Source organism: Poecilia formosa, unplaced genomic scaffold (assembly GCF_000485575.1).
Source record: "Poecilia formosa unplaced genomic scaffold, Poecilia_formosa-5.1.2 Scaffold261, whole genome shotgun sequence".
Lineage (NCBI taxonomy): Eukaryota > Metazoa > Chordata > Actinopteri > Cyprinodontiformes > Poeciliidae > Poecilia > Poecilia formosa.
The window spans coordinates 648,626-676,356 of record NW_006800200.1 but is presented as its reverse complement, the minus strand read 5'-3'; the positions used below and the strand labels follow the sequence as shown (position 1 = coordinate 676,356).

At 38.3% G+C, this 27,731-nt stretch overlaps 1 protein-coding gene across 4 annotated transcripts; it reads left to right on the top strand.

The window, feature by feature from the left end:
• Window positions 1-109: 109 nt before the first annotated feature.
• On the top strand, window positions 110-24,786 carry usp10 (ubiquitin specific peptidase 10). 4 transcript variants are annotated; one of them, XM_007570449.2, is made up of 15 exons: window positions 110-365; window positions 5,869-5,937; window positions 6,149-6,194; window positions 6,553-6,612; window positions 9,445-10,668; window positions 14,050-14,141; window positions 14,261-14,370; window positions 14,461-14,519; window positions 14,614-14,717; window positions 15,085-15,184; window positions 18,569-18,749; window positions 19,425-19,590; window positions 20,581-20,725; window positions 20,961-21,026; window positions 21,766-24,786. In XM_007570449.2, the coding sequence occupies exons 1-15, from the start codon at window positions 345-347 to the stop codon at window positions 21,951-21,953; spliced, it is 2,631 nt and encodes an 876-aa protein (XP_007570511.1). In that variant the 5' UTR covers window positions 110-344; the 3' UTR covers window positions 21,954-24,786. The 4 variants fall into 4 exon arrangements, with proteins under 4 accessions (XP_007570511.1, XP_007570510.1, XP_007570514.1 ...); XM_007570448.2 differs by having other exon boundaries at window positions 9,442-10,668; XM_007570452.2 differs by lacking the exon at window positions 6,553-6,612.
• Window positions 24,787-27,731: the final 2,945 nt, after the last annotated feature.

Below are 27,731 nucleotides of genomic sequence, written 5' to 3'. Positions count from 1 at the left end.
CTTTATGCTATCACTAATACTAGCCGTCAGTTATTGATGCCAGTGACAAAACATTAAAGCTTTTATTTTGAAAGTTGGAGTCAACCATCGCCGGAAGAATTTGGCGTTACTCTCAGGCTCACGCTGCCACTACAACCGACGGAAATGGCGGTGACGGCCAGGCGAGCAGCGTGAATTGCTGATGCATTACATGGATCAAAAAACCCCGACCGCTAGTATATTGTTGGACAACTGACAATGGCGTCGAAGTAGAGCACCGCTTGTAGTTGTCATTACAAACTCATAAAACCTCCCCGGGGAAGTTTTCATCTCGTCGGCGGAGGAGTGAAAATCTCACCGGGAGCATGGCTTCTTCCAGCACTCAGGTAGCTAAGCTAGTTAGCTCAATTTAGCCAGTGCAACAACAACAACTCCAGATGGATTTAGTGTTTACCGTTATATAGAGGCTTACAAATGTATTCCGTTTGTATTAGATTCGGAACAAATGCTTTAAGAGAGGATATTATTTTTTTAGTTAGTTTGGTGTTGTCGTTTAAAACATTAAAGTAGTCGTGTCATTGAAATTGTTAGTACAGAAAAGTGCTTGCTAATGCCCCCCAAACCCCCTGCAGCCTCATTGAAACACAGGCAGCATGGTAACGCTGGCTAACAGGCCCCATGTTCCTCCATTCAAAAGAGCCAGCGGTGGTCTTGGCTGCTACTGTAAAAGATATGACATCCATTTTTTAACCGAATGGGACACAAACGCATGTAATCTTAACACGGAGTTATTTTATTGTTAAATCGTCTAAGTGTCAGCAGTTATTTATTAGGAGAAAAGTGACCGAAAATTGCTGCGTGTTTGCATGGCCCACCTGCTCAGTAGTGACACGGGCCTTGTTCTGTGTTTTATTTTCTAATCATTCACACTTCATAAAATGTTATATATATATATTTATATATTTTTTACTTCAGTTAAACAGTCTTTTCGCATATTATGTTGCATGCCAGCGGTTGCTGTTTCTTTATCGTAAGCGTGATGAAACATTTTCGATCAGATTTAGCTGTTAGCTCGCTAACATATTTGCACAGGTGGTGTGCTGTCAGCTCCTTAGCTTAATGCTGTGCGACAGCGTGGGCTTCGCCTTCTCTGCTATTTATCCTAGAAAGAAATAAACTGAAACTAGATCAAACTTGTACGCATCTGTATGTTTTGCAAAGCAAACACTCTGCAAGTGATCTGTCTTAGTGACTTAGCAAGTTTGGAGACATTACTGTGGAAGCCAGCCGTCATGTGAGAAGGCCCATTTTGAGGAATGCAGCCAGTTACTTGCAGAGTCTGAAGTTTGTATTCCTATTGAGTATTTTGTTGTTCTGACAGCGATGTAAATTAAAAAGCTGAGTTTTTCTGTTGTATTTTCAACAATTGAGTAGCACATAAACTGAAGAAAAAAACTTCAGCGAAGGCTGAATTTGTGCATGCTTACACTTCTTTTCCTTCCCCCAAAACTAAGGCTTTCTATTGGATAACTGTTTAGTGAAGTGAAAGTTAAACTTAAAACTCTCCTTTCTGCTTTTGTGTATGTAGTTGCTCTGTAAAAGTATTTCCCAATCTTGCACACTCTGATACACACAGAATGCTAATTTTTTGCTTCATAGGAATGACATGGATTGCCTAACAGAAGTGTTTAAATGGTTAGTTTTAGACACCGAATATTAGCTATGTCATTCCCTCTAATTAATTGGCAACCACAAGTCTATAGTTTCATTGCTCTATTCAATTATTTGTATGCATAAATTAGGAGAAATATTTCTGACTAAGCGATTTGAAAACATCGCACATTTCTTTGTGAACAAATAAAAACAGTTAAAAGGTTACCTAAAACGAGATGCTGGAAGTTTGATAGTTTTAGCTTTGAAAGGGATTGTTGAGGATTTTATGGGTTTTGTGTGTGTGTGTGTGTGTGTGTGTTCTGTGAGGAAAAAGGTAAACACGTTCATTTTACAAGCAACCAAACAAGAGGCAGAACAAGATCTACTGCACCAGCAGCAAACAAGTCTCACACGCTTTTGGGATGAAACTTAGCAAACAGGTCATGCTGGAAAGTCTGAACAATAGATTTTACCTCCAGTTGGTTAAAGCAGATTTAGTTAAGCTTACTGCAATTTATGGATTGTCTTGCAAACAAGAGCTAGACAAAGGTTCAAAATCTTAATTATTCGTGACGGTCATTTAAGAGACGCTTTACAAGTTATGTTGAATAATATTTAGTTAAATTAGTTTTTGTTTTCTTTCTAAAATTGTCCCTAGTGGAAAAAGCCTAACATCTCATTACCTTTAAAGCTTATTGGTTTAGCTTTAGCTTGTAGACAGCTCAGCATTTACTCTCTCTGCAGCTGCGACATGTTGTGGTTTTGTGCTTCCTCACTTTAAAAACTATGGATTCCAAATAGGTGACATAGCTGTAGCTTATTTACATCAGCTAATCCACACATCGTAGCATTTGAATTAGTTTGTTTTTCTTTTAGATATTTTTTCCTTGATAACTCAGTGCATCATCAGTATGTTACCCAAAGCTAGTCACATTATGTGCAACACAAAATGAGCTTCAATTAATCATCTTCAACTCTGTCCTCAGATCTTTTTCAGAATAAGTTTTAAAGATTAGTTATGTTGTCTGAAAGGTAACCATTAGTTTTGTCTTAACAGATCAAAGTATTCACATTTTACACAATAGGTTTAAAAAATGTTGGGATCTTTTTAGTGTTTTTAATTTTAAAACCACAATTTTTTAAACACTTTTTCTCTAAATTAGTCTTTAAAGAAATAGTGGGCTTTTTTAATAGGTGCAAGCTTATTTAAAATCAAAGTTCTTCGTGTGTAGGTCACTTAGTTTAATCAGGAATATTTCACTGGCGAGATGAGACAATCGTGCGAAAAGCTCAGTCCGGTCAGTTCTGTAATAATTGTACTTGACAAACATTATCAGTGGTTGTGGATTAAATATTTGATACATTATTGTTCTGTTATCACTCAAGTATTGCAGGTATCTGGTTGTTGGAGGAAAACATTTCAGTTCTATTCGAAGCAAGAAATTTATTTCCTACCAAAACTCTTTTTACCATCCTTCTGTTTTTTTTTAATGCCTGAACTTTGAAAACAGTTTCACCAAGTGTCAATTCATAGGAGAACTCAATAAAGTTTTCTGTACGTTACATCCTCCGACAAACTCATCGTTATTTGTGCTGCTAAAATGATAGAGATTGACATGTTGCCACAGTTTATGGCTCACTCACAGAAAGAAGCAAAGCAACATTCTTTCTGTTGTGAGCGAATGAGCCGTCGCGAGGCCTTTGGATTACAGCTGCCTGTTTGTCACTTGGACTGCCATTTCAGCAATGTGGGCCCTCGCGTGGGGGGCGTGTTTGCAAAGAGTTACATGTGCTTGAGCTGCACTTTCTTTTCTCTGTGCCTCCCCTTTTCACGTTTCACCGTTTATTGCTGTGGGAGGATTAAGGGCCTGTTTAGTGAGTTCATTTCACCTGTTTCCCCATGTCCTCTTGGTCATTTGAATGACCACAGTGTGTTGTTTCCTCTTAAAGTTATGGGGATTATCTGTGAAGGGATTAACACAAGTTAATAAAATGATTTGATTAAAATGTTCATGTTACAATAATAGAAAATGGTATAGTCAAAGGACTCTGTTGGGTAGGCATTTTATTTTTCCTCTTAATCTGTAGCTTCCTAAAGCTTTATGCCTGAACTTTCAAAAGCTTTTTTAAATGTGTGTGTATATATATTTATTGTGCAATAATCTCAGTGCTTATCTCTCACCTTTAGTGGTTTGGATTCCATTTGCAGAAAACTGGTTGAATCTTGTGAATGTATTAACACAATTCTAAACTTATGCCAAAACTATTAAAATGTCAATCGTACTCTTCTGTTTCGTGTAGTTTGAAGTTGTTGGTCACAAAGTTTTCTCTGGTTGCACACACTAAAAAGTACTGCCCCTCCCCCACTTGTTGCTATGCACTTTCAGTCATCTGGAAGTATTTAAATTTAGAAAAATAGTCATAGTTTATAAATTAAGATGATTACCTTATCTCTTAATTAAGGTCACGCCTTTTTAAATCTGACGTTTACAAGCTGTAATTTTTTAATCATGCCAGTTACCCAAATAATGTCTGATGAATTAAGTAGCTAACATAAGCTAATATTGGAGCAAAACAGCAAAAAAAAAAAAAGTATATAATTTTAGAATTAAAACATACCTCTATATGTAAAACGGGTGTTCTGTTTTATTAATTTTAAGTAACAATATCAAAAATAGGTATTGTGCTTTTTAGTGTTTAATTTGGTTGCTTTTTACAGCAAATGGAATAATTGTTGCTTTTTTGTTTAAAAATAATTACCTCATATTATACCTTAATTATATAACCCAATTCAGTAACAACATGAAACTGAGATCATACAATGAAAATTTCACCTCAGCCTTTTCCTAATGTCATTGTTACTCAACTAGAAGAGTGGTTGTGTTGCAACATGTCCAGAGGTTAGTTTGTCTAAAGCATCAAATCTTCTTCGATTTGCTTGTTTGAACTGTTTTTCAAACAGGCACTTAAGTTGAAACATTATCTGCTTAAAGGTGCTTCACATTTCCCAATTTCACATGATTGAGAAATCCCTTGAAAATAGTCAGCAGTAAATCTGATTACCTACACCATCTTGTCTGTAATGTTATTGGTATTAAATACAGTGACAAAGTTGATATGAACCAGAATAATATGGTCACCTAAGCTTATTTTTGTATATTTGTTTATTGGTTGATCCATGCTGGGGTGACTGTCTGTATGTTATATCTTATAATATTTTTTTTGTGAGAATCTTTCTGTAGTTGGTAAAAGTTAGCACACGTTGCTAAGTACCATGCAGGTATTCTAGATGGCAAAAATCTATATTTAATTTACTGTAAATTTATGCTTTTATACACTGCATGTCCTAAAATACTGTTAAGATTCCTTTAAAGCTGAAGATTAAATGCTTAAACGCTATCACTTAATATCAGCTTATTCAACAGGACTTTATCTTGTGCATCCTGTAGTTGTGCCTGAATCATAACTGGGTTAAAGGTGCTTTCAGTATTAGGGTAACCAATCTCCCATGCAAATGCTGAAAACCAACACATAATTTTTGTTGTCCTTATCAATAGTGTCACAGCCAGTAGTTACTTTCAAGGTTCGTAAAGTAATTGGACTTGAATCTTGTGCGTTTCTGAGAATAGCACAAGTTTTTCATTTACAAGCAAGCAGCCCTGCCGTTATCTTAACTGACTGCTGATTCGTCTTGTAATTATTGACAGTGTGTTGCTGTTGTAAAGTATTTGGTGAGTTAGCCTTTGTTCAGTAGAACACATTTCGCGTCCGAAGAGATTTGTCTGAAAATTTTTCTGCCAGAAGTCAGTAAATTGACCAGGAGTCCCATCTTTCGCCTGTGTGAGAGACGAGTTTGTTCTGACTGCGGCTCATCTGGAGTCCGTTTGATGTGGGCTCATGGTTTATGTATGACTGTGACTCATCATTTTATGATTTGATTTAATGACTACAGGTTTTGCTGAATGATGACAGACTTTGTAACAATCTAATCACCTGATATTAAGCAATAACAATTCAAGTGATTCCTAGTGACTAGGGCTGAAATTATCAGATGGTTTGCAAATTATTAGCAGTTTTCCTTGAACTGATATTTTAAACATCCCTCCTGTTCTGTTTTAAGAATTTAAGAAACTTTTTTTTTTTTTTTAATTAGTCAATTTAGATTTTTGTTACAAATATGTTTAGATAGCGGGATATAAATCTCAACTAATAGTTCTGTTGATTTTTCTTCCATAGTATATCTTTGGGGAGTTCAGCCCTGATGAGATCAATCAGTTTTTTGTGACTCCTCGATTTTATGTTGAGGTAAGAACAAATAACCTGTTTTAAATTAATGTTTAAATTGTGCACAGTTTTAAAATGAATACTATTTAATTGCAATAATATTGTAATAATTGCTGATGTTTTTAATTAGCATTTTCTGATCTGCTACTAGTTTTTTTCTGTCATGTACAAAATATTCTTGAATTTCTTTGATTTCCTTTTAATTCACGTCTTTTTGTTTTACTTTTTACAGCTTCCTCCATTCAATGACAAAGTTCAGTGTGTCAGTCAGTCTTCAGGTATGTACTTTTCATGTAATACTTGATGTTTACATACATTTTTTCTTGGAAGTTGCAGGATCTAAATATTTACTCCGTAGTCAAAAGTTGTCTTTCTTTTAGCTGAAATGTATGTTTTTAAATTGTTTAAGATTGAAGCTCAGGCTTCATAATTTTTTTTTTTTCTTCCTGATTTTGTACATCCGATACTCATAGTCTGGAGTAGATTGTCAATAGTTCAATAATTTTTTAGCATAAACAGTTTATTTCTAGACGTTTTGGACCACCAAATTAAAAATGTTACAGCAGCCACCTTTATTTCAGCGCTGACCATTTGCACATAACATTTGCCTCATCTTGATTTGTATTGATTATTTAGGAAGTTACTGCACTCCTGCTGTGCCATTTATTATGGAGTCTATGGGACTGCAGGTTTGCGGTGAGTTAAAAGGGCTCACACTCTGTGGCTTGACTGGTTGTTGTACGTTGTCTGTAAGAACTAAAAGTCCAGGTTTCAAAAACTGGTGGCTTTCTAAACTGTGCATCTTTATCCTTTCTCTTGCCTGTCGGTAAACTCTGTAGAGCTTTGCATGCTCAAGATACCTAAAGTATCTTCTGTTGCATTTAATGCATTTTTGCACCACCGCAGGGCTCCAGATTAACTGAAATAAAATTGAACTTTGATATGATTTAACAATCAGCTTATTTACTAAGGGCATAGTGATGGTTTCTGGGGATGCTAACATTCGTCTCTAAAGGAATCCCTGAATTCTTACAGTTTTACAACTGAATGCAGTTTACTCTAATGAAGAATGATTCAACACTAACTGAATATCCTCTAATCCTTACAGAGAAGGTATCTGCTCTTTAATGCCCTCTTAACTCTTGCAGAAATATTAATTTATATTTAGTGACCTACAAGCTGATGAGTCACTTGAATGAGTTTCTGATTTGCTTTTACTAATTTTTCCTGTTTATATTCACCCTTGCACCTCTTGCTGCACAATGATTCTTATTTGCAGGAAAGTTGTTTGTGCATTATGTAGTTACTTAAAAACTGTTTTACATTGCTGCTTGAGTTTGTGTTTGAAAATGCTGTTTAGAAGTATTTAAAGACTCAATGTACTTTTTAAATGAGCTATTATTTAAAATATTTTTTTTTCTTTCTGCAGCCAACAAGATAGATATTGAAAGAATTACTCCAGCATAATTTCACTGTGTTTAAATTAAGCAAACGATAAGGTCATTTAGTACCCATAATAACTTTCGTACGCAATTTTACAAGGGTTGCCACTAATTGACATGACACCGGCTCCGCCCCCATGCTGACTTAGAGTAATCCTCCCCCAATCATTTCAGGGCACTTGTCAGCAACTGACCAATCAGCATTCTAATTGCAGTACTCCGACAATATTAACAGTATTTATCATAGAAAACACGCTGGAGTCAGAGAGATTTTGAGGAAAATAATAGATAATCATGGTCCCAGTTGTCAGTGGGTAATAAGCATTCCCGACAGCTTTTACCCAGAACGTGTAGAGGGCGGAATACAATTTATTATATTTCCAAAACCAAAAAGGAGTCTGGAGTAACGCAAGAAATGGATCATGGACTGCAGCCCACCTCATGTCCAGTTGAATGAAACTGATGGATGGAAACTACCAAGTTAGTCAGCACCACGAAGGTAACTGGTAGGAAACATCCCGGTTTTTGTCATAACGACACTTACTGATAGCTCCATGCTAACGACTCACGACTCCTTGCAAACGGCTCACAGCTGACGACTCACCGCTCCGTGCTGACGACTGATGGCTAAGCATCAAATAAACACAACACAGTTAAATTAAAACAACAATGCAATAATACAATAATCTACACTACATGCAAAGTGCGTCCCACTGTGTTCAAACTTGCATACAACCAGACTTTGTGTCCCTTATTTTTCCTCTGGGGCTTTATCGTTGATTTCGCTGTTATTTCCCACTGATAACCAGATAGACCTGACGTAGGACTAATTGGAGAATTCTCTTGACTACCGTATTTGCCTCAGTGTTGGTTTATAAGACAAAAATGACTCAAAAAATGTCTCGGGTAACACATTGAGGTCCGTTAGTCTGCCATAATAACAGTTGGCTTGTTGGAGGACAGCTCTACTTCCGCAAGGGGCCGGGGCCGGGGCGGGGCATCATGTCAATTGTGGAGGGTACTGTATGTATGAAACATATCAGGGATCCACACGTAGATGAACATGTTAGCCCTAAATAGTGTGTAAGTTTCCTATTAACTTGAAAGTTGTTGTGATATGAAACATTTTATAATTACTTCAGAAATTGTATGTCTTTATTATACTTTTCACTTCCTGAGGTTGACAGGTTTTTTTTTGTTTTGTTTTGTTTTTTTTACCTATCCAATGCATGCTGAGCCTTGGATGTATAGATGTATAGACGACTAGTCTATAAACAAAACACAAGAGTAGATAGAAATATCCATTTATTGTCCCACAGTAGGGAAATACCTGTAAACTCTAATGAGGGAGACCCTCCAAACCTCTGGATTTAGGCAAGCTGGTTTAAAGTTTTTATGTGTCGATATACAAGACATATCTGTTGAAACAAACAAAAATGTTTGGCTTGTGTTCCACCGTTTACTATGGTAGCTGGAGCCTGCATTAGCAAGAGCTAATGCAATATCAAAATAAACTGGAAGACAATAGATGGATGTTTAGAGTGACAGTGAAACATTTTAGTAGCAAGTCATTGTAGCACACCATTCTAATATATTTGAGATAGGGCTGGACAATATAGTTGAAAAACTTATTACGATATAAGTATTTCATATCAGTCTATCGATAATTATTATTATTTTTTTTGTTTTTACTATCTGAAATACTTCCAAACTGGTGCCACGACTTCTCCTGTTTTATCCACAGTTTTCACTCCATGCTGCCGTTTTATTTTTAAGCAGTTATGAGGCACAGTGGCAAAAATTTAAATTGCTGCTGTGTAAGTTACTCAACAAGTTGTTGCTAGGTAACCAAAGAGTGAGTGAGTTGCTAGGTAACCAAAGAGTGAGTGAGTTTGTTGATTCCACCAACCTGGATTAGCTGGTCGTGAGAGGTTGAGCAGCTAAAGACTTCAGTGAACATTTAAATATTGAATATTCTATCAGCTGTATTATTGATTGATATATTTTTAAATAGCAATATGGAAAGTATTTTTGACAAACTAATAATGGTGATTTGTATTCTTAATTGACATGTTTCCTGCAGCAGAAGACTATCAGCACATTGAGTTTGGGGTTGACGAGGTGATGGATTCCAAGCCGGTTAGAGCAAGCGACCCTTTATACAGGGTGTCGAGCAACCTCAACCCACAGGCCCCGGAGTTCATCCTGGGCTGCCAGGCGGCTCCGAAGGCTCAGCAGGCGGCCCCTCCGGTGGCTGACGTCCCTGACGGAAGCCACTTCAACTCGCTGGACGGGCCGGACTCTGAGGCGTCAGCCCTGGACAATCACCAGTCCTGCCAGGACATGGACGGACTCCCCGGCAGCCTGGGACAGCGAGAGAGAAAGAAAAAGAAAAAGCGGCCGCCTGGGTACTACAACTACCTGGACCCGTCAGCTGGTGAAAGCGCCAGCAGCGCTGTTGCAGCTGACGGTGCTCCGGTAACGGCGCTGGTGAATGGACACGCACTTGGGGGCTCACACCACAGTTCTGAGGATGTGAACAGTAAGGCATTGTCAGCAGATGAACTTTGCACCCCTGCACCTGCTTCCAATGCAACATCAACAGCATCTGTGTTTGCCCCCACATCCACTGCCAATCAGAGGACTTGTGATAGCCCTGAGGACTCTTCTTTAGACTTAACAGGTGGAGCTGCCTCTTTATCCGACGGTAACAATGCAACTTCCTCCTCTTCGTCCTCCTCTCAAAGCAGAGAGATGACGGAGGGATCAAGGACTGCAGATCAGCAGCTGGATCATTTGGCTCCACAAAGCCCTGAACTGTCAGACGCCCCACACAGCCCCCACTCCAAATCCCCTCTTCCTCCCTCAGCTGTTGCGGCCGCCCCCTCGGCCTTGACTTCCACTACGACTACTGAACTAGAGGGAACTCGGGCAGCAGACACCGGAGTGGCCAATGGGCTAGAAGAGCCCAGTACTCTTGTCAGTTCAGATGGACACAAAGAAGACTGTGACAGTGGGGAGCAGGGCCAGCCTCTCAGCCCAGACTCTGTGACCCAGCCTTTAGTAACAGAGCAGGCGAACTCTCCTGCAGTTGCTGCTGCGCCCACTGCCCATCTTCCCAAATCCTGGGCTAGCCTGTTCCACAACTCAAAGCCTCTGCCTGGCAGCCCTCAGGCCTTTGTAGAGGTGAAAAATATTGTGGAAGCTGCTTCCCCCTCCCCTGCAATGCCAGAGCAACCTGAGAAGGTTGGGGAGATTAAGGAAGGTCCTGTCCATGTATCGGAGGATCCAATGGCTCCAAAACTTGCAGGTATTTTGTGCAAGGGAAAAAAATAGAGGGAGGAAAAAAAAAACAGTTCTCATATTGTTCCATATTCTTTATCTTAATATTATGCATATTTGTTACAGTCCAGTTCTTCCCTAGCTCCTTTGAAACAATGTAAAATATGACTGTAGATGAGGATACTAACTGGTTTCTCTCAAAATCTGCGTTTTAATTTAAATCTGAGGTGAAATTACTATGCCACAACTAAAGAAACGAACACTAGATGGCAGCACTGTCAGCTACATGTTTTTTGGATAAGTCATGAGTTATATTTGTAACCCAGTTTGGACATTAGAAGTAGGTCAGGAGTGCCTTCTGGGCCTCACCCTGTGAGCATATAAGAGCTTCCACACTGCTTTGGCAAAGGTCGATAAATTCTCAGTGGTCTGGTAGCGTTTTGTCCTATTATCTCAAACACTTCTTTTTAAACCATTTGTCTCTGTGGCCTTTATTATAGCACTAAACTATAGATTAGTTTCAGGTTCTTTAAATGCAACTGGATGTGATTAATGGGTAATTAAAAATAATTTCTGAAACAATATCAACATTTCTTTATGGCCAGTGGCTGATATTTACCAATATTTATACTATTTGTATTTTCCTACCTTTTTAACACTTTAAAAATACAACCACAATGCTGAAATTGCTTCTTTGCTTCAGTTAAACTTTCCATAATCATGCATGGCTTCACTATCAGTCACACACAGGGCCAACCCCCTCCTGAAACATAAACGGCAGCAAGGTGGACGTAAAAACTCGATTACCAACATCGGCCCATATCAATAAAGATTTGTTAAAGAATAACTTAACATTGGTCAATACAGAAGCTGGTGCCAGTATTTTGTGGATCTCTTGTAGCAAAGTAATGTGGTCTGTAGTAAGCTTTATTGATCCAAATAGGAATGTTTGCTTTGCAGACAACAATCCAGTGCACTTAATAGAAACACATTTAATGACACTGTTCTTAAAATAGAAATAAATGAACTTTGAACATGAATACACTTTTACTTATAAAGGTATTTAAGGGAAACGTAACCTCGGGCCTTACACGGCCAGCTGAATCTTCACATTTTAAGAATGCTGAGCATTTGGATTGAGTTATAGTGACTCAACGGCGATTCTCTTCAAATTACAAGTGTTGCAAGTTGCACATGATTTGATTTCAGTTCCTTTTTAATTGCAGAGCTTATAAAATGGCAAATCTTCGATAAAAAGATTGTTCTTATTAGAACTGAAGTGTAAACTGTACAAATATTTCCAACTCTACCAATCTAAGGAAAAATATTTTGTACCGCTTTCAATGCCATGGACTTTTTTTTTTAATAAGATTTTCTCTAATGAAAGTCAATTATAAGTGATTGCAGTATGAAAATATCTACATTGTCTTAATTAATTCTAAACTAATAATGGGGAACTGAGCTGCCATCTAGTCATTTTTGGAACAGAGTTGATATTGTTGAAGTTTGTCCCTTGAATTTAGTTGAACAGGTATCTGGAGAAACTCACTCTAGCAGTGCAGACAAAGATCTGGTCAGTGCAAATATATTTTTGCAACACTTCTGTTAAATGTCTCTCTTGTTGAAGAACAACCAGAGTCTGGATGTTAGGTTGCAATAGGGTCTGATTAATCGCTGGAGCGACATAACTACAACAGAGATTTTGAGTGTCCAAGAGCTCCTACTTATAGTAACATGTTTAACATGGAAATGTTTTGTATTGCCATCTCATCTTTTTATTCATGCAGAGTGGGATTATCTTTGCTTTGCAGTCATCGGTCTACAGCAAAGCATTTTAAAACACTGGAGACATGTGTTGCATAAGGTCGATCATGAGTTCTTGTTGTTTTGTTTTTTGCAGGCATGTTGTTGCCGCTAATGGGATTATAGGCAGCTGGAACCCCTTGCATAAAGTTTGTTTTAGTGTGTTCGTTTTTATTACTTTGTCTTTTTGTGTTTTCTTTTTTTTTTTTTTACTCTGGGGGGAAAGCAAATCTGGTTGTAATTCACCAACATGTAACCACAGACCAGCTGTTTGTAGACTCGACACAGCTGGTTTAAATGTTACATAAATTCACAATTTAGTTTTCTCAGCACAGACTGCAACTTCAGGATGATTCAGCAGAAATTAGAAGACATGAATTACTCCACTTTAGGATATAATTAGATTCACTTTGCCAGTGTGTAGAGCTTAAGTTATAACAGATTAATTGTAGATATGCACAATATATTAGCACTGGTATCAATCCAATTTAACATGTCTGTATTTGTCCCAAAAGTACAACAGGGGTGAAATTATTAACTCATGTTTTATTTCCATCTTGTTGCTATGTGCGTTTTGGGAGGAGGAAGGGATTGTGGGGTGTCTTAATTGAAGCAGAGAAGCAAAGTCGACTTTGTGGTTTCTTGATTCTGTCAAAATGGGATGGAAATGCATTCGTGTAATATCAGGAAATGTTGGTTATCAGGTACAACAACATTTCTAGATGGTGAGATCTGCCCAAACTTTCATATCAGGGCATCCCTAATTAATGAAGCTACTTACATGGGTCAGTTTAAAATCGGTCATCTATCCCAAAATGTTTCTAATACTGTGCAGCCCTAAAGTAAATGCTTATAAAGCACAGTATCAAAGTTTTACAGTCTAGAACAGATGTCTGATATTTTAACAATCCAAAGAGAGCCGCAAATGTTAAACTCAGTTTTGAAAAGACAGCTTTCTTTTTTTTGATAATTATCTTACTACATGAAATTTCATGTAATTTTGAAAGATATAACTAAAAAAAAAACTTATGACAAAAAAATAGATTTAAAAAAGCATAACTGGTACTTTGTCATCTGTTGTAGATGTTCAATGCAATTCCATTGAAAAACTGGGGAAACTACTAAGATATGCATTTGTTAATATATTTATTTTGGAAAAACACAAATTATTTTTAGCCAGAATTTTAGAGATCCCGCTTGCAGACCCTGGTTTTAGAAAATAGTTAGTTTTTCCCTTTTTATATATGCTGTCTGATGTGTTTACTGCTAATTTCACCTAAACCGTTGCTGATTTTAGCTTGTACATTTGTTGTAAAATCCATCCACGTTACCATGGAGGCTGTGTTTTTTTTCAATGACAGTCCTCCTTCCTAGGCGTGGTACAGAAAACTCTTGCTCTTATTCAGATGGTCTCTGCTGATGCTGTCGCCAGAGCCGAGAATAAGAAAGGAAACATTTGTTTACAAATGAAAATATTATTCCAGTGAAGTATGATGTAATTCCAAGTTTACCCCATGGTCTGATAACATGACGTTGAATGTTTTAGGTTGGTTGTAGTTTTCTGAAACTGCTTGTTGAAAAATATTGTCTTTGTTTGAATCCCCAGAAATTATTGAGAATGTGAAGTTGATACATAAACCAGTGTCTTTGCAGCCGAGGGGGCTGATCAACAAGGGGAACTGGTGCTATATCAATGCCGTATCCTTTCTCTACTTTTTTTTTTTTTTTTTTTTTAATGTCCCTAGTTTTCTATTAGCAGTATTTTTTTCTGCTTCTTGCTCTTCAGTCTGTTTATCTCCCTGACTCTGAGCTCTCAGACCCTTCAGGCCCTGATCGCCTGCCCGCCCATGTATCACCTGATGAAGTCCATTCCTCTGCACAGTGAAACACAGAGAACATGCACCTCCACACCCATGATAGACAACTTGTAAGACCATCTTCTGCAAATTGAGTTTTTTTGTGGTTTGTAAATGTCATCTTCTTTGAAGTCTCATTGTTTGTTTTTTTTCTCTGACAGTGTTAGGCTGGTGAATGAGTTCAACAACATGCCTGTGCCATCGAAAACCAAACAGCAAAGTAAGATTTTAGCCAGTGCAAATGTAAAGTTTGTATCATTTTGCATTAAGTATCGCTGATGTGTTTTTTTTCCCTCTATTCGGTGTATTTACAGCTGTTGGTGATAAGGTTGTAAAAGATATTCGACCTGGTGTACCTTTTGAGCCAACGTACATCTACAAACTCCTGACTCTCATCAAGTCAAGCCTCTCTGAGAAGGTGAGATAAGATGGATTTGGCTCTGCTGCATATTTACTGCGAAGCAATGTCAAAGTTTGATTTTTAATTATTGCATTTGGTCTGGAACAGGCAGTACTTAAGGTGTTCTGTTGCAGAGACGCAGTTTCTTGTAATTGGAAAAATAGAGAGTCTTCATTACACAAGCTGACTCAAAAGCAGGGCGTCACAGATTGCTCATCTTTTGATGTTTAACGACTATGTCCACCTCCTATCCGTTTACCTCAATAAATTAGTGTGCGCACATTGTGGTTTTCATTATTTGAAATTTGTTAGCAGGTATTTTCAGTGGCTTTTTTTTTTCTTTTTAATTAATGATGGAGTCCTTCATTTCCTTTTAATTTTTAAGGGCCGACAAGAGGATGCGGAGGAGTATCTCGGTTTTACCCTCAACGGACTCCACGAGGAGATGCTGGCATTGAAAAAGCTAATCTTGCCTCAGGAAGAGAGTAAGCAACTTTTGGAGCCTAACTTTTGAAGTTGGATCACAAACTTGGAGAATTTAAACAGTTTTGGTTTATTGACCTCATTCTTGAAACGTCAGTACCAGTTTGAGTGTCCAGCTGAAAGCTGTATAACTGGTCAGTTAGTTTGATGGTGTATTTAAAAAAACAAACAAACAAACAAAAAAAGCAAAACAGGATTCAGGTAAATGATTTGTTTGTAACTTGATTGTGTTCTAGCTACAAAATACAGGGTTTCCCCCAGAAAACTTGCTAAGCCCGGTGGTCGGGGCGTCGAGTCGGTCCACCAGTGGTCAACCGTGTTTTGTATTAAAAGATGTTAAGTTGACAGGAAATGTAAAAGTATTACTGTGTAATTATGTTACAGGAAAAGATCTCGAGTGAAATGCCATTTAAACCCACAACTAGTCTAAAAACAACAAATTTGCACTTCTGTTTAATCCAAATTAAGTCAGCGGCTCCATCAGGCCCCCAAAAACTTCAGGGGCCCCATAAACGCTAATATTTTAAAACAGACCACAGATACATAAATGTAACATTTGTTTATTGAGATGATCAATGCTGTTAAATTTGATTGAATTGTTTAGGCATACATAAATTATTTTAAATTCGTTAACATTTAAATGCAAGATTTTAAGGAGCTGGCAAGTTTACTTTGTAAAAGTTCAAAGAACAATATTTATAGTTAGATTGTTTTGTTACCATAGCAACAATCTGATGCTGTGAGTTTAATCTTATAATTTACAAATCCAATTTAGTAAACTGTGATTATAACTTACTGCTTTTTAGGCTGGCCATTTAAACTACTCCCTTTTCCCATATTTCACTAAATCTAACACAGAAGCTGTTAGAGGTGCTGATATCTTTAGGAACAAAAGGGGCCCCTAAGTCAGATTCTGCTCCAGCCCTCATACAGCCTTGGACCGGCCATGCATGATGAGGCAATCTGCTGCACTACGCAGAGATGCGCAACAAACCGGAGATTTAATTCAATGCTGCTAATGTGGCTTTAGTAGCTCTTTCATTTCGTGTCTGTTGAGTTTTAATAAGCGTCACAGAAACTATTCTGGTTGGTCCAGTTTATGGGACGAGTTTCTCAGATCTCCGTGCGCCACGTGCATCAACTCTAAGTAGACAACGCATTTGATATGGTTTGATGCATCGTGTAACTGGAAAAATAATACTTAAAATAATATAAAATCTGCGTGATGCGTGACTCCGAGGAGAGCGTTAAAGCTCCTCACCGGGCTGAACCTGCATGATCAGGTTAGCGCTGCTCATTATCCACAAACGCTCCGGCCAACCGGGACCACAGACATAATCTTTACAGGGAAGACAGACACAGAGCCACACGCTGGGCAGCGTGTTGAGATGTAAACGGTGCATATAATTGCTCGTTCACAAAGATAAATTATTCTCACCGCTCCACAATGCGCATCTCTGAATTCGCTACAACTTATTCCTGCCTGCGGTTCACATTGAGCTGCGCAACCAGAGCTAACGCGGCGGGTTTTAAACTCTTACCTAGAGTTCTCCAAAGGATCATAATTCTTCACAGTAAGTTGATGTAAATATCCATACAGGTCAGCCTGCGTCCAGTTTGAGTGAAAGGAGACGGCAGCGCTCGATCCCGCTGAGGTAAAGCAGCGGCGGCGCGCGAGGCAAAGCGCAGAGGCGCCAGCTGTGTGATTGGTCCGCGCGCTGTCGGGTTTAAATGCATAAACTATAAACCTATTATAAACCTGTCCTTTAGGAATAAATCTGCTCTGCTAGTGAAATGCTAAGAGCAAAAGAGACGCTTGCAGAACCGGCTTTAAAAAACAAAAAAAATAAGATATTTTTTTTTTCCTTTCCAAGTAACGTAAACAAGCAACACTTAGCCTGGCGGCGGGGCTAATAAAACATAGCGGGCCGCCAGGCTTATAATACACTGGGGGAAACCCTGAAATATTAAATGTAAAACACATGTCTGAGTCTTTTTTTTTTTAGCAAAGAAAGGTTGTAAAGTTGCAGAAATGCTGTGCTGGATTTTCTTGCATCGTCTTGAAAAGTTGGTTAACAAATATAATTGATTTTTCAAGTTTTCCTAGTCACAATTAATATGGGGCAGGACAGAAAAATACTTGAATAGAATGTAATGTATATTTTATTGTTTGGAAATATTGTAATTTTATGAAAAATTACAAGTTGTTTTAGATTTTTAGCTTTGTTTTGCCATGTTTTATCATTTTGGGTTTTGAGTTACTGACCAAACATACGTAAAAATCCACACTAATTTAAAAATCTAATAAACGGTTTATACCTTTTTGGTGTAAACATTTTTAAAGGTTTCTGGAAGTATTGCAAATTTTAAAATGGTTCCAGTAAAAGTTTATTAAAATACCTCCACCTTCCAAAATAGAAAAAATGGTTTCTTACACCAGTCAGTAACCAACTGGAAAATTATGTAATTTATCCAGTCCCCCCTTTTTTTTTCTTGAAAGTGAGAGATTTTCTTCCAACCAAAGTTTCTGTACTTGCGCTTCATTATGCTTCTCCAACATGGAGGTTAGAAAGATGCTATGCAGATACAGCTGCAGTCTGGCAAAGCATGCTGCCTAAGTGCTCTGTTATTAGCAGTTACTAGCATTTTTACTCTGTTTATTCATTGATAATTAAGTTTCGGTGAAGTTCCAGTTATTCATCTGTGTACAATGTTTCTTGAAAAGGCTCCCCTACTTCAGCACTTTGCTTTGAACATGTTGCAGGTTCCAGCTTGTCTCTGCGTACCTCTCCTCTATCTGAGCACATGCAGGGGAGGTCACATTGTAAAATTGGTCTCTCACTTTGTCATTTAAAGGCTAAACAATGCTTGGACTGTAAAAGAAAACCCAAATTCATGAGATCAATCAAACAGTTCTGCAGGCTATAATTACTGAGGACTGGCTTTCCTAACAGGGCGTCACAGATTGCTAGGCTGGCATAATCATAGATTATAAACAAATCACAGGTATATAGGGGCTTATGTCATGGATAATTTTAAAAATACTTGATGAGGACCCAAAGTTTATGCCTGGGGTCAGATCAGAACATCCTTTTAGGAGCCGTATTCGTTTGAAAGAAAACTGAAATGAAAAAAGAAAGTAAGAATAAGAAAAAAGTGAGCTAGAGTTCTCTCATAGGGCATCCAAGCAAGATTTATGGTTTCGCCACATTAGACTTCTTAGAAACTTCTTAGAAACCCAAGTTAACGCTGGGTTGGACGTTATAAGCTTGTTTTCTTTTATTGTTAACATTTAATCAGGTGTCTGGTTTGTAATATTTAGAATTCCCCTGTGGGGTATAATAAAGCATCTCTTATTCAGTGTTTTTTGCATCGTTTTCTTCCAGAAGCCCCCACACCCAACGGCCCGGAGTCGCAGCAAGGTGGTGAGGAAGATGGAGCCGAAAAGGAGGAAGAAGGGAGCGAGGACGAGTGGGAACAAGTGGGTCCCCGAAACAAGACTTCAGTCACACGTCAGGCTGACTTCGTCCGCACACCCATCACTGATATTTTTGGTGGACACATCAGGTACACGAACATGTTAAGAAGCTTTTCTAATGTCTCAAACTTCTGATCTGTGGTCTGGATCTGTAGCATCCATGTTCTTTTTCACCTACACTCAAGGTGGTGTTACAAATTGCTTTGGCATCTCCAGCCTTTACTCTTAATCCTCCGTAGTTCTTTGTGGCGAGAAGTCTCGACAGCAAGACGTTAAGCTGCCCTCCACAAAACAAAAGTCTTAACTTTTGGACAAATTGGAAAGAGAAACTATCACTTTTGGCCACCCAAATGATATGTTCTGTGTAGTTCTGGTCTAACACATTTTTTGTGCACTGTTTTACTACGTCTGAAAAGATTATTTTCTCAGAAACGGTTGTGTGGCCAAACAGAGACAGAATTCAGGAGGGGTTTTATCAGACATACTTTGCACACCAACGCAGCTTGGCTGCAATCCACGGGTCCTTTAATGCATCAGTGGGAGTAATTGGTTTGTCTTGAGTTGCTGCAACACTTATTAAACTACTATCCACAAAATGTCTAAGCCACTATTAAAAAAAAAATGTTTTACCTTATAAATACCAGTATTACAGGAAGCGTTTGCAGTTTTAAAATGTTTTAAAGAATATCCTGCTTTTAACATTTTCTACAACTAAACTTCAGTTATTTTGATGTAATGTGTGTCTTTTGGCATTTTCTTTACAGATCCGTGGTGTATCAGCAAAACTCTAAAGAGTCGGCCACCCTGCAGCCTTTCTTCACCCTGCAGCTCGACATCCAGTCTGAGAAGATCCGCACAGTTCAGGAAGCTCTTGAAACGTTGGTGGCCCGGGAGTCGGTCCAAGGCTACACCTCCAAAACCAAGCAAGAGGTAGATCCACAATACTGTGGTTTATAAAACACTCAGTTGGACGTTGCAGTTGTACTTCAGTGACATCGAATCTCACAGTATTAGGTTGTACAGATAAAGGGCACAAAAACATGTGCTGCTGTAGTTTTGGAAAGTTATGTTTTTTCCTGCCTTGAATTTAGTGATAAATTTGTTTAAAAACATCCAACAGCATATGGTGAGTTTTTGTGCTTGGAAGTCTCATGCATTCAATGAAAATTGACATTCCCAAACTAAGAAAAAAAACTTTGTAATTTGTTGGAGGGGGGGGAAAAAAATGTATAGGTTGTCAAAAATTGTAAATAAAAAAAATTATTTCCAAAGCTACGGTATTGAGCTCAAGCTTTTGATAATAGTTCTAATAAATCAAGAAAGAACACAAAAAACTTTTCTCCTACTTCTGAGATTCTATGAAATGTGTTGCATTTATAAATTAAATGAGCTTTTATCAGGTGACTTTTCACCTGTGTATTTGTACTTAATGAGGCACTTTGAAAAGTTTTCGCCCCTAGAAGGAATTTCCTTTTACATATTTTCTAGTTGCTTTAAGCCTTTATGGACCTCACAGGTATTGCTAAAAAAACATTAGTGCTTAACTAACTGATGGAGTGAACATCTGCATCACATCTGTTCACTGCACCACAGGCATCTTTATAGGCGTTTAAAGTTGTAAGTAGCAAATGATAAACTTTTGGATCATTTTGGACTTAAATAATTTGATCCACAACTTGCCTGTATTGGTACTTAAAAAAAAACCCAACACAGTATTGAGTGATTTATGACTCCCTCCTCTTGTTCTGTACTTGAATCATTTCTCTAAAACAAAAAAAAAAAAATCCTCTTATTCTCTTAAGCTAAGTATCCTCTTATTCTCTTAAGCTAAGTATCCTAGCGTGCCTTTAAAACTCGGATATGTTTTTTGTGCTGTACATCATGTGACTCTTTCATCTCTTTCTTTGCGTTTGCGGTCAGATTGAGATCAGTCGGAGGGTAACGTTGGAAGAGCTGCCACCTGTGCTTGTGCTCCACCTCAAGCGATTTGTCTTTGAAAAGACTGGAGGCTGCCAGAAACTCACAAAGAACATTGATTACCCCGTTGACCTGGAAATCAGCAAAGGTATGAATGGACCCGCACTCTGCAAAGCTGACTTTAATGTTTCAGAGTTTAAGTTCTGCTTATTCAGAACGTTTCTATTTGGCCTCAAAGCTGCTGCTGCTGTTTTTATAGAGTTGTTTCAATTTGAGCCACGAGGATAATACTGCAGCAGAGTCTGTATTTAATTGAGGTTTATGCAATTGTTTTAGCATCTTGGTCTAATCAGTAAATATGCCTGTATCAACTTTGCTTTCAGATCTCTTGTCCTCTGGAGTGCGGAGCAAAGTTTTGAAAGGCCAAAGAACTTACAGGCTCTTTGCAGGTTTGTTGGTTTTATTGTTTCGATCACATTGTTGTATTATTTGCAAAATATGTTTCTGTAAGTCACTGCTGGAGGCGATATTTACTCCCACCCTATATTAACAACGTTTAAGTGTTTTCAGCCCCCATATAACTGTTTGGAATCCTTCAAACAACAAATCCTGACAAGCTCATCATTAAGAGACACTGATTTCTCTGTATCAGCGTGAAAATGCACAAAGAGCAGAAGCTTCTTAAAGAGACAGAGGCCTAATTTCGAGGCGTTTCATTGTGAAGTCAAATTCCTTGACATCATGTATTATTCCTACAGCTTTTTTATGCAATTTCTAGATTGTTCTGCAAAATTATAGATAGCTGGAAAACACATACTACCCCTTTAAATGAAAATTAGTGGAAGTTGAGGACTGGATATTGAAATTGATAAAAAAAAAAAGTGTTTTGAATTGTGCAGCGCTATTAAAATATATCAACTCCTTTTTATTTCTATGAAAACTAAAAAAAAATTGTCAATAGTTGATTAAACTGAAGAGGTTTAAAAATTAGCATGTTAGATAATTTCTGATCTTTGTACGACTTACAATTACATCATTCAGTAATGCAAAGTATTTGTAAACTGTAGTTAATTGATGTATTTGCGCCACATCTGCTAGCAAAACATTTTTTCCTGCTTAAAAAAAAATAAAAATAAAACAAACACTTGAACTAATCAACTGAAACTTGGATCCTGATGTTTCCCACAGTTGTTTACCACCATGGAAACAGTGCGACAGGCGGCCATTACACCACTGATGTCTTCCACATTGGTCTTAACGGCTGGCTGCGCATCGACGACCAGGCGGTGAAGGTCATCAACCAGTACCAGGTGTTGAAACAGACGGCCGAGCGCACCGCCTACCTGCTGTACTACCGCCGTGTCGACCTGCTGTAGACACCCCTTCACATCCCCCCACACACACACAATACACACACACACACACACACACACACACACACACACACACACAAACATGTTCAAAATGCACTTGCTGACAATAAAGTGCTTCTGCATACAACACAAAAACACACCAAACTAATGAACAGGAACACTGCCCGACTTGTTCTCTTGCAAGATTTTCCTCTTCTTCCCTCCTGTCCCCGCTTTCCAGAGAACCAGCTTTTCCAACGCCTTTTTCCTTGTCACCTTTTATTTTAAATTTTTTTTCAGAAGAAGAGAAGCAAGCTGCATTCACAAAGATTTCCCTGTGACTGCTCTCTCTTTTCTGTTCACCACTGTTTTTTTTTTTTTTTTTTGTCATCTTTTGTTTCACTTTTGAAGCAACAAGGAAGGACTGTTGAACAGACAGACGGGTGGGGGGTGCAGGTTGGGGACCTGAGACTCTCCTTGGACTGAGCCCACAGCTTGGCTCTGATGGCGAACAGTGAACTCACACAGGAGGAACTATCAACCAGTACGCTGCGAGTGGACTGCAGGAGAAATTGTCTTCAAATAATCTTTTTTTTTTTTTTTTTTTTTTAAAGAAAATGACCTAAAATATCAGTGTTTGCCTTTTAGCAAAGGAGAACTGTCGGCCTAATGGTTTTGCAGCAGTTTCAAAGCTTGCTGTTTGCCCCTGTGCTTTGAAAAGGCCCAGCACCAGCAGTATCACCAGTCTCATTCTGCCCCTCCCCCTCAACAACCAGATTGTGTTCTTCTTCAGCCACCACCACCTCCTCTTCCTCCTCTTCCATGTTCTCACTTTTATGATGCTTTTAAACCTAGGTACAACTTGAGCCATAAAAAGCAGAAAGGAATAAAAAAAAGAAATGAGAGAGAGAGGTGGTGCTATGGATGGAAACAGCTTCCTTGTTTATGAATGATCCTTGTTATGGGATTTGGGTTTAGATTTAGAATATTGTTGAGAAGAATTTATTAATGCGCTTTAGAATTTAATAACAAATAAGCTTCTGTGCACAGAGAATAAACTGATGAATACAATGTGACAGGCAAATGCATATTTTACAAATATTTAGATTGAGATGTATTAAAAAGAGCAAATTTAAAACGAAGGAAAAACTGATCTGGTTGACAGAAAACAGTTCAGGTTCTGGTGGACTGTTGCCAGTTTTTAAACGCAGTTCCTGTTCTGGACAAGAAGCAAAAATGATCAAGACGGATTCCACTGCAAAACCTGCCCTGTTGACTTTTTTTTATTTTTTATTCCTTATGGGTTCTTTTTTATTTGCTTGTCAGAGGCATCCACTTGTGTGCTTGGTTTATACATGTAGTTTTGAGCCACACAAATGCTACTTTCCCCCTCAACTGTGCTGTTAGTGGGGGCTCAGTGGCGTTTTTCCCTCTCCATGTACAACTCTTAACATCACATCTCTGAAGAGTCAAAGAAATCTGAGCTTTTTCTGGGGTTTTCTTTTTGGATTCTCCAGAGAATCAGCGAGTCGTGTTGGGAAATTTAGGACTACATAAATGCTAAGTTTTGAATAGAGATCTTGGTCATGCACACAAATGGAGATCGTGTTTTTTTTTTTTTTTTTTTGTTTAAATATTTTTTGGCTCTGACTCATTTAACTGTGATTTTTTTTTGGTTTTGTTTTTTTTTTGGCTTTACTAAAATGTTTTATTTTACTTTAATTTTTGTCATTAATTAGATGTTGTACTGCTCTTGCTCCCTTTAGAAAAAAAATGCTTGCATTTGGAATTGGTGTTTTCAGAGAAATTAAAGTCTAAAGCACAACAAATAAAAGAAATAATAGTTCTTTGCTTGATATTTATTTCCGTTTTTGTCTATTTTTTTTATGATCTTCACTCCAAACCCATTTCATTCCAGCCACAAGTGTCATCTTCACAGACCAACACATCAATTTTTTTTTCATGATTCTGGAATCCAAATGTTTCTTCTTTCATCTAGACTTGGGTTTGGACATCCATCAGTCTGCTCATGAAAGGTATATGGGCCAGGATGTTTTGCTGCAGGGTAGCATACATTTTCTGTCTTGCAGAGATGTGCATGTTTGAAATGAGTCACCATGCCCTTTCATCTAAAGATTACACTCTTTAGATTGACTAAATTTTAATGTTTCCAAAAGCCTTTTATTGGATTTTATTTCTGCTCTGCTCGATGTTGCGTTGTAGGTTAATGAAGTCAAACATTTCCAGGTAAACCAAAGGACAACATTATACTGCCCCTACTGCCTTCCATCAACTTTCTACTCTGACTTCCTTTCTTTTGCCTTGTCCATTCGAGGTCTTGTCTAGTCTAATTGCACACAGGAAGTGGCATGCTCTGTAAACGGTCGATCCATCTTTCACATAGTTCAGTTGTGCTGCTGGCTTTTATTTGTGCTGAAATTCAAACACTGTTTTGTGTATTAACCCTCTTTTTTTTTTTTTTAATTAAAAGAATGTGTCTCCATGGGAACGTGAATTGGACACCTTGAATTTTTTTTTGTTGTACACTTGTATCTTGGTGTCTTGTTGGCTGGTTAAGAAATGTGCTGGAGAAAAGCGTCTTTTTTTTTTCTTTCTTTTAAATGTCTGCTCTGAACACTTTAGTCTGCTGGGAACTGTTGGGATCTTCAACCAGAAACAAACACTGTTTATTTGAAGCCTTCAGCATTCTATTTTGTTTATTGTTCAATAAAAAAGCAGTAAGCTAATCAAGTGTAGTCTGAAGAGTACCTGGCTTTCTTACGACAGAAACCCTTCTGCAGCTTCTAGACCTTGGACTGGCCAACACAATGTGCACAATAAACCAAAATGTTCTAGATTCTTGGTCTACCGCACATCTTTAATTACCTTCCTCTTGTATGTCTGTGTGTAATTGTCCTTTGTTATACCTTCTCCTCCTGAAGTTGATCTGGCTGCCTCTCGGCCCGCAGTATTTGTTGAGGTTGTGGCTGAGCTCGGCTCGCTTTGCCGTAATGGGAAGCAGACCCACAACTGAAAAATTTGCAAAGTAAGGCATTTCTGTGCTACTATATTCCATAGTGGTATTACTTCCTTGCTATAGGTGTCCCCTAAAATAAAAGCACTCGTTTTCTTTCGAGTCTACAGGCTTGGGAAGAAAATTGCATGTTGGACATGTCCAAGCCTCGTTGGATGCAACGACTGTTCTTTCCTTCATATTCGTTTATTTTTTTCCCTTTATAGGTGAAACATCCACTGGGATTTTAAACAAATGCATCACTTCCGATGGTATACTTGGATTGTTCCAGTTATGAGGAAATATTAACATGCAGGTGTAGTCCAGTACGTTTGATTAGAAACTTTTTTGATAAACCATTCTATAGATGCCTAAACCAGTGTTTCCTAACCCTGGTACTCAAAGCACGCTGTCCTGAATGTTTTAGGCGTTTCCCTCCTTTATGTGCCTGATTCAGCTGACTGCACTTCGGCAAACTGTGTGTAATTGTCTGTTAATCAGCCGTCAATTGAAATCAGCTGGGCTGAAGCAAAGAAACACCTAAAACTAGCAGGGCAGTGTGCCTCCAGGACCAGGGCTGGGGAACACTGACCTAAACTCGAACGTGGCTGTGTTGAAAATTTTCCAATGAACAGCTCGTTAGCAGGCCTTTGCCAAACTTGATGGCACGCTGAAGAGGTGTTTGAGCACAGATGTATCTGAAACCTGCAGGACGGTAAATCTACAGGACTAGATCAAGCACAGTAATGATGCCTTGACATTAAAGCAAATATTGGTAGTGTGTGTAGAGTCCCAAGTCCTGCAGAGGGACACAGAAAGTAGTCTTTTTCTGGTAGAGTTCTTCTCCGTCTTTGGACTTGATAAAACTGGACATACACCAGCAGATGACATGGTACCTATAATCTGATTCTGGAAACCTTCACACTGGACTTCAGGCAAGTTGGATTATGTAGTCCTCCCCTTCTTAAGACTCCCAAGATATTTTTTGGACCACTGTTTCTCCTCTACTTGTGCCATCTCTGGTGCAAAAGTGTCTCAACATGAGTAAAGCAGTATAGCAGTAGTTATAGTCCATCTACTAGAGAACAACTGCAGTCCATGTGTTCAGTGAACCTGGCCAAAACTATTGAATGGCTTTGGTTTACAGTCCACAGTCATATTGGTAAATAAAACTACCAGAAATATCATCTTTGTAATGAAGATTCATGTCTTTTTATTGGACATCGGCTAACAGTTTAGGAAGCAGAAATATGATTTTTGTGCAATTTTAAGCTTCAATTTCAGTTATTTTGACTGAGGTTGTGTACATGTGCCATGTAAAGACTGATTTTAGTTCTTCAGTCACACTGGTCAAACGTTTTTCTCACCCTCAATGGATTTGTTTTATTTAATCTGGACTTCTTATATTGTAAGCTTTTTATATTCACTTTTTTTTACTATACACTATATGTTTATATCCTGTAGTTGAAATTATTTACATGTGGCTCTCTTTGAGGTTTTACTGATCTCTCAGTGTGGTTTTCCACTGAAAGTTAAGCGCAAACATTTGCAGATTAGGATTGTTGCGTTCAGGGTCGTTTTGAAGAGCAACTCGACCCCAAACGGCCCTTTATCACAAAACCACTCGTTCCACTCGCTGATCCAATCTCTTTCCAAAGTTTTTAAACATTTGATTGTTGCAAACCTGCATGCCAGTACTGCCTGTAAACTTCCCTAATGGAAAGCTCTTTATGGTGGAGGTTGATCTATAAAACGGAGCATTCTGGATCCCAGCTTACTATGAAGTACTAAATAAACAAGACGAAGCTTCAGTTGCGTAACCCTTCTAGTGTCTTCAGGGCAAAGTTGTGCGTTTCCATTTGGCCTGGATTGAATTATTTATCAGGTCTGATGGAGCTGAGAAATGAGTCACTGCTCTGAGGGGGGAAAAAAAGCACCATAAAATAAAGTTTTTAAACAACATTTTCAACAACTGCCAAAAACCTGCTAACTCAGGACTCTCATTTGCAAATTAAGGAATTTTAGAGCTAAACAACTAAATAGGTCTGGTTGTTAAGATATATTAACCAAATATCTAAACTGTTAACTTGTTACTGAAGTAATTTTTCTTGGACTTCTTACTTCCTCTGCATGGTCTGGTTATTTTCAATCGTGTCCTCCGTCAGTTAGAGGTATGCGCGACATTTTTCTGTCACCAGGTTCTTCGCAAGTGTTAAGCCCATCCAGCTCATATGCGTTTGGTTACTTCGGAGCATATTTTGGTTGGTATGCAGCCAGGCTGCCTTTAAAGACCAAATGTGGTTTGTTCTGACAAGAACTGGCTTTCAAAAGATGGCTTCACAAAAGTGGACAAAACATCTTCCATATTTTTTCAATTCCATTTAAGACGGCAAATAAACATTCAAAAGAAAGCTTATAAAATAGTACACATGCTCTCATTTAAAATGCTTTTATAACATCCACTGTCAGGGGTGACGAAGATGCTGGTACTCGTTTCCAGCAGCCATTGGGCAAGAGGCTGAGTACACCCTGTCTGGTCACCAGTCCATCACAAGACAACCCACATGGACAGAGACGGTTGAGGACAAATTAGATCGATCCATCAGCCAAGCTTTCGGATTGTGTTAAAAATCACACATGCATAGAGAGAACAGGCAAACTCCATGAAGCAGGAACACAACCCAGGACCATCTCGCTGCAAGACAGCAGTGCTACCAACTGCACATCTGTGCGGCCCGAGCCATGTTTAACTATATTTCTTGAAATTAACCATCTGGTTGTGGTTACTT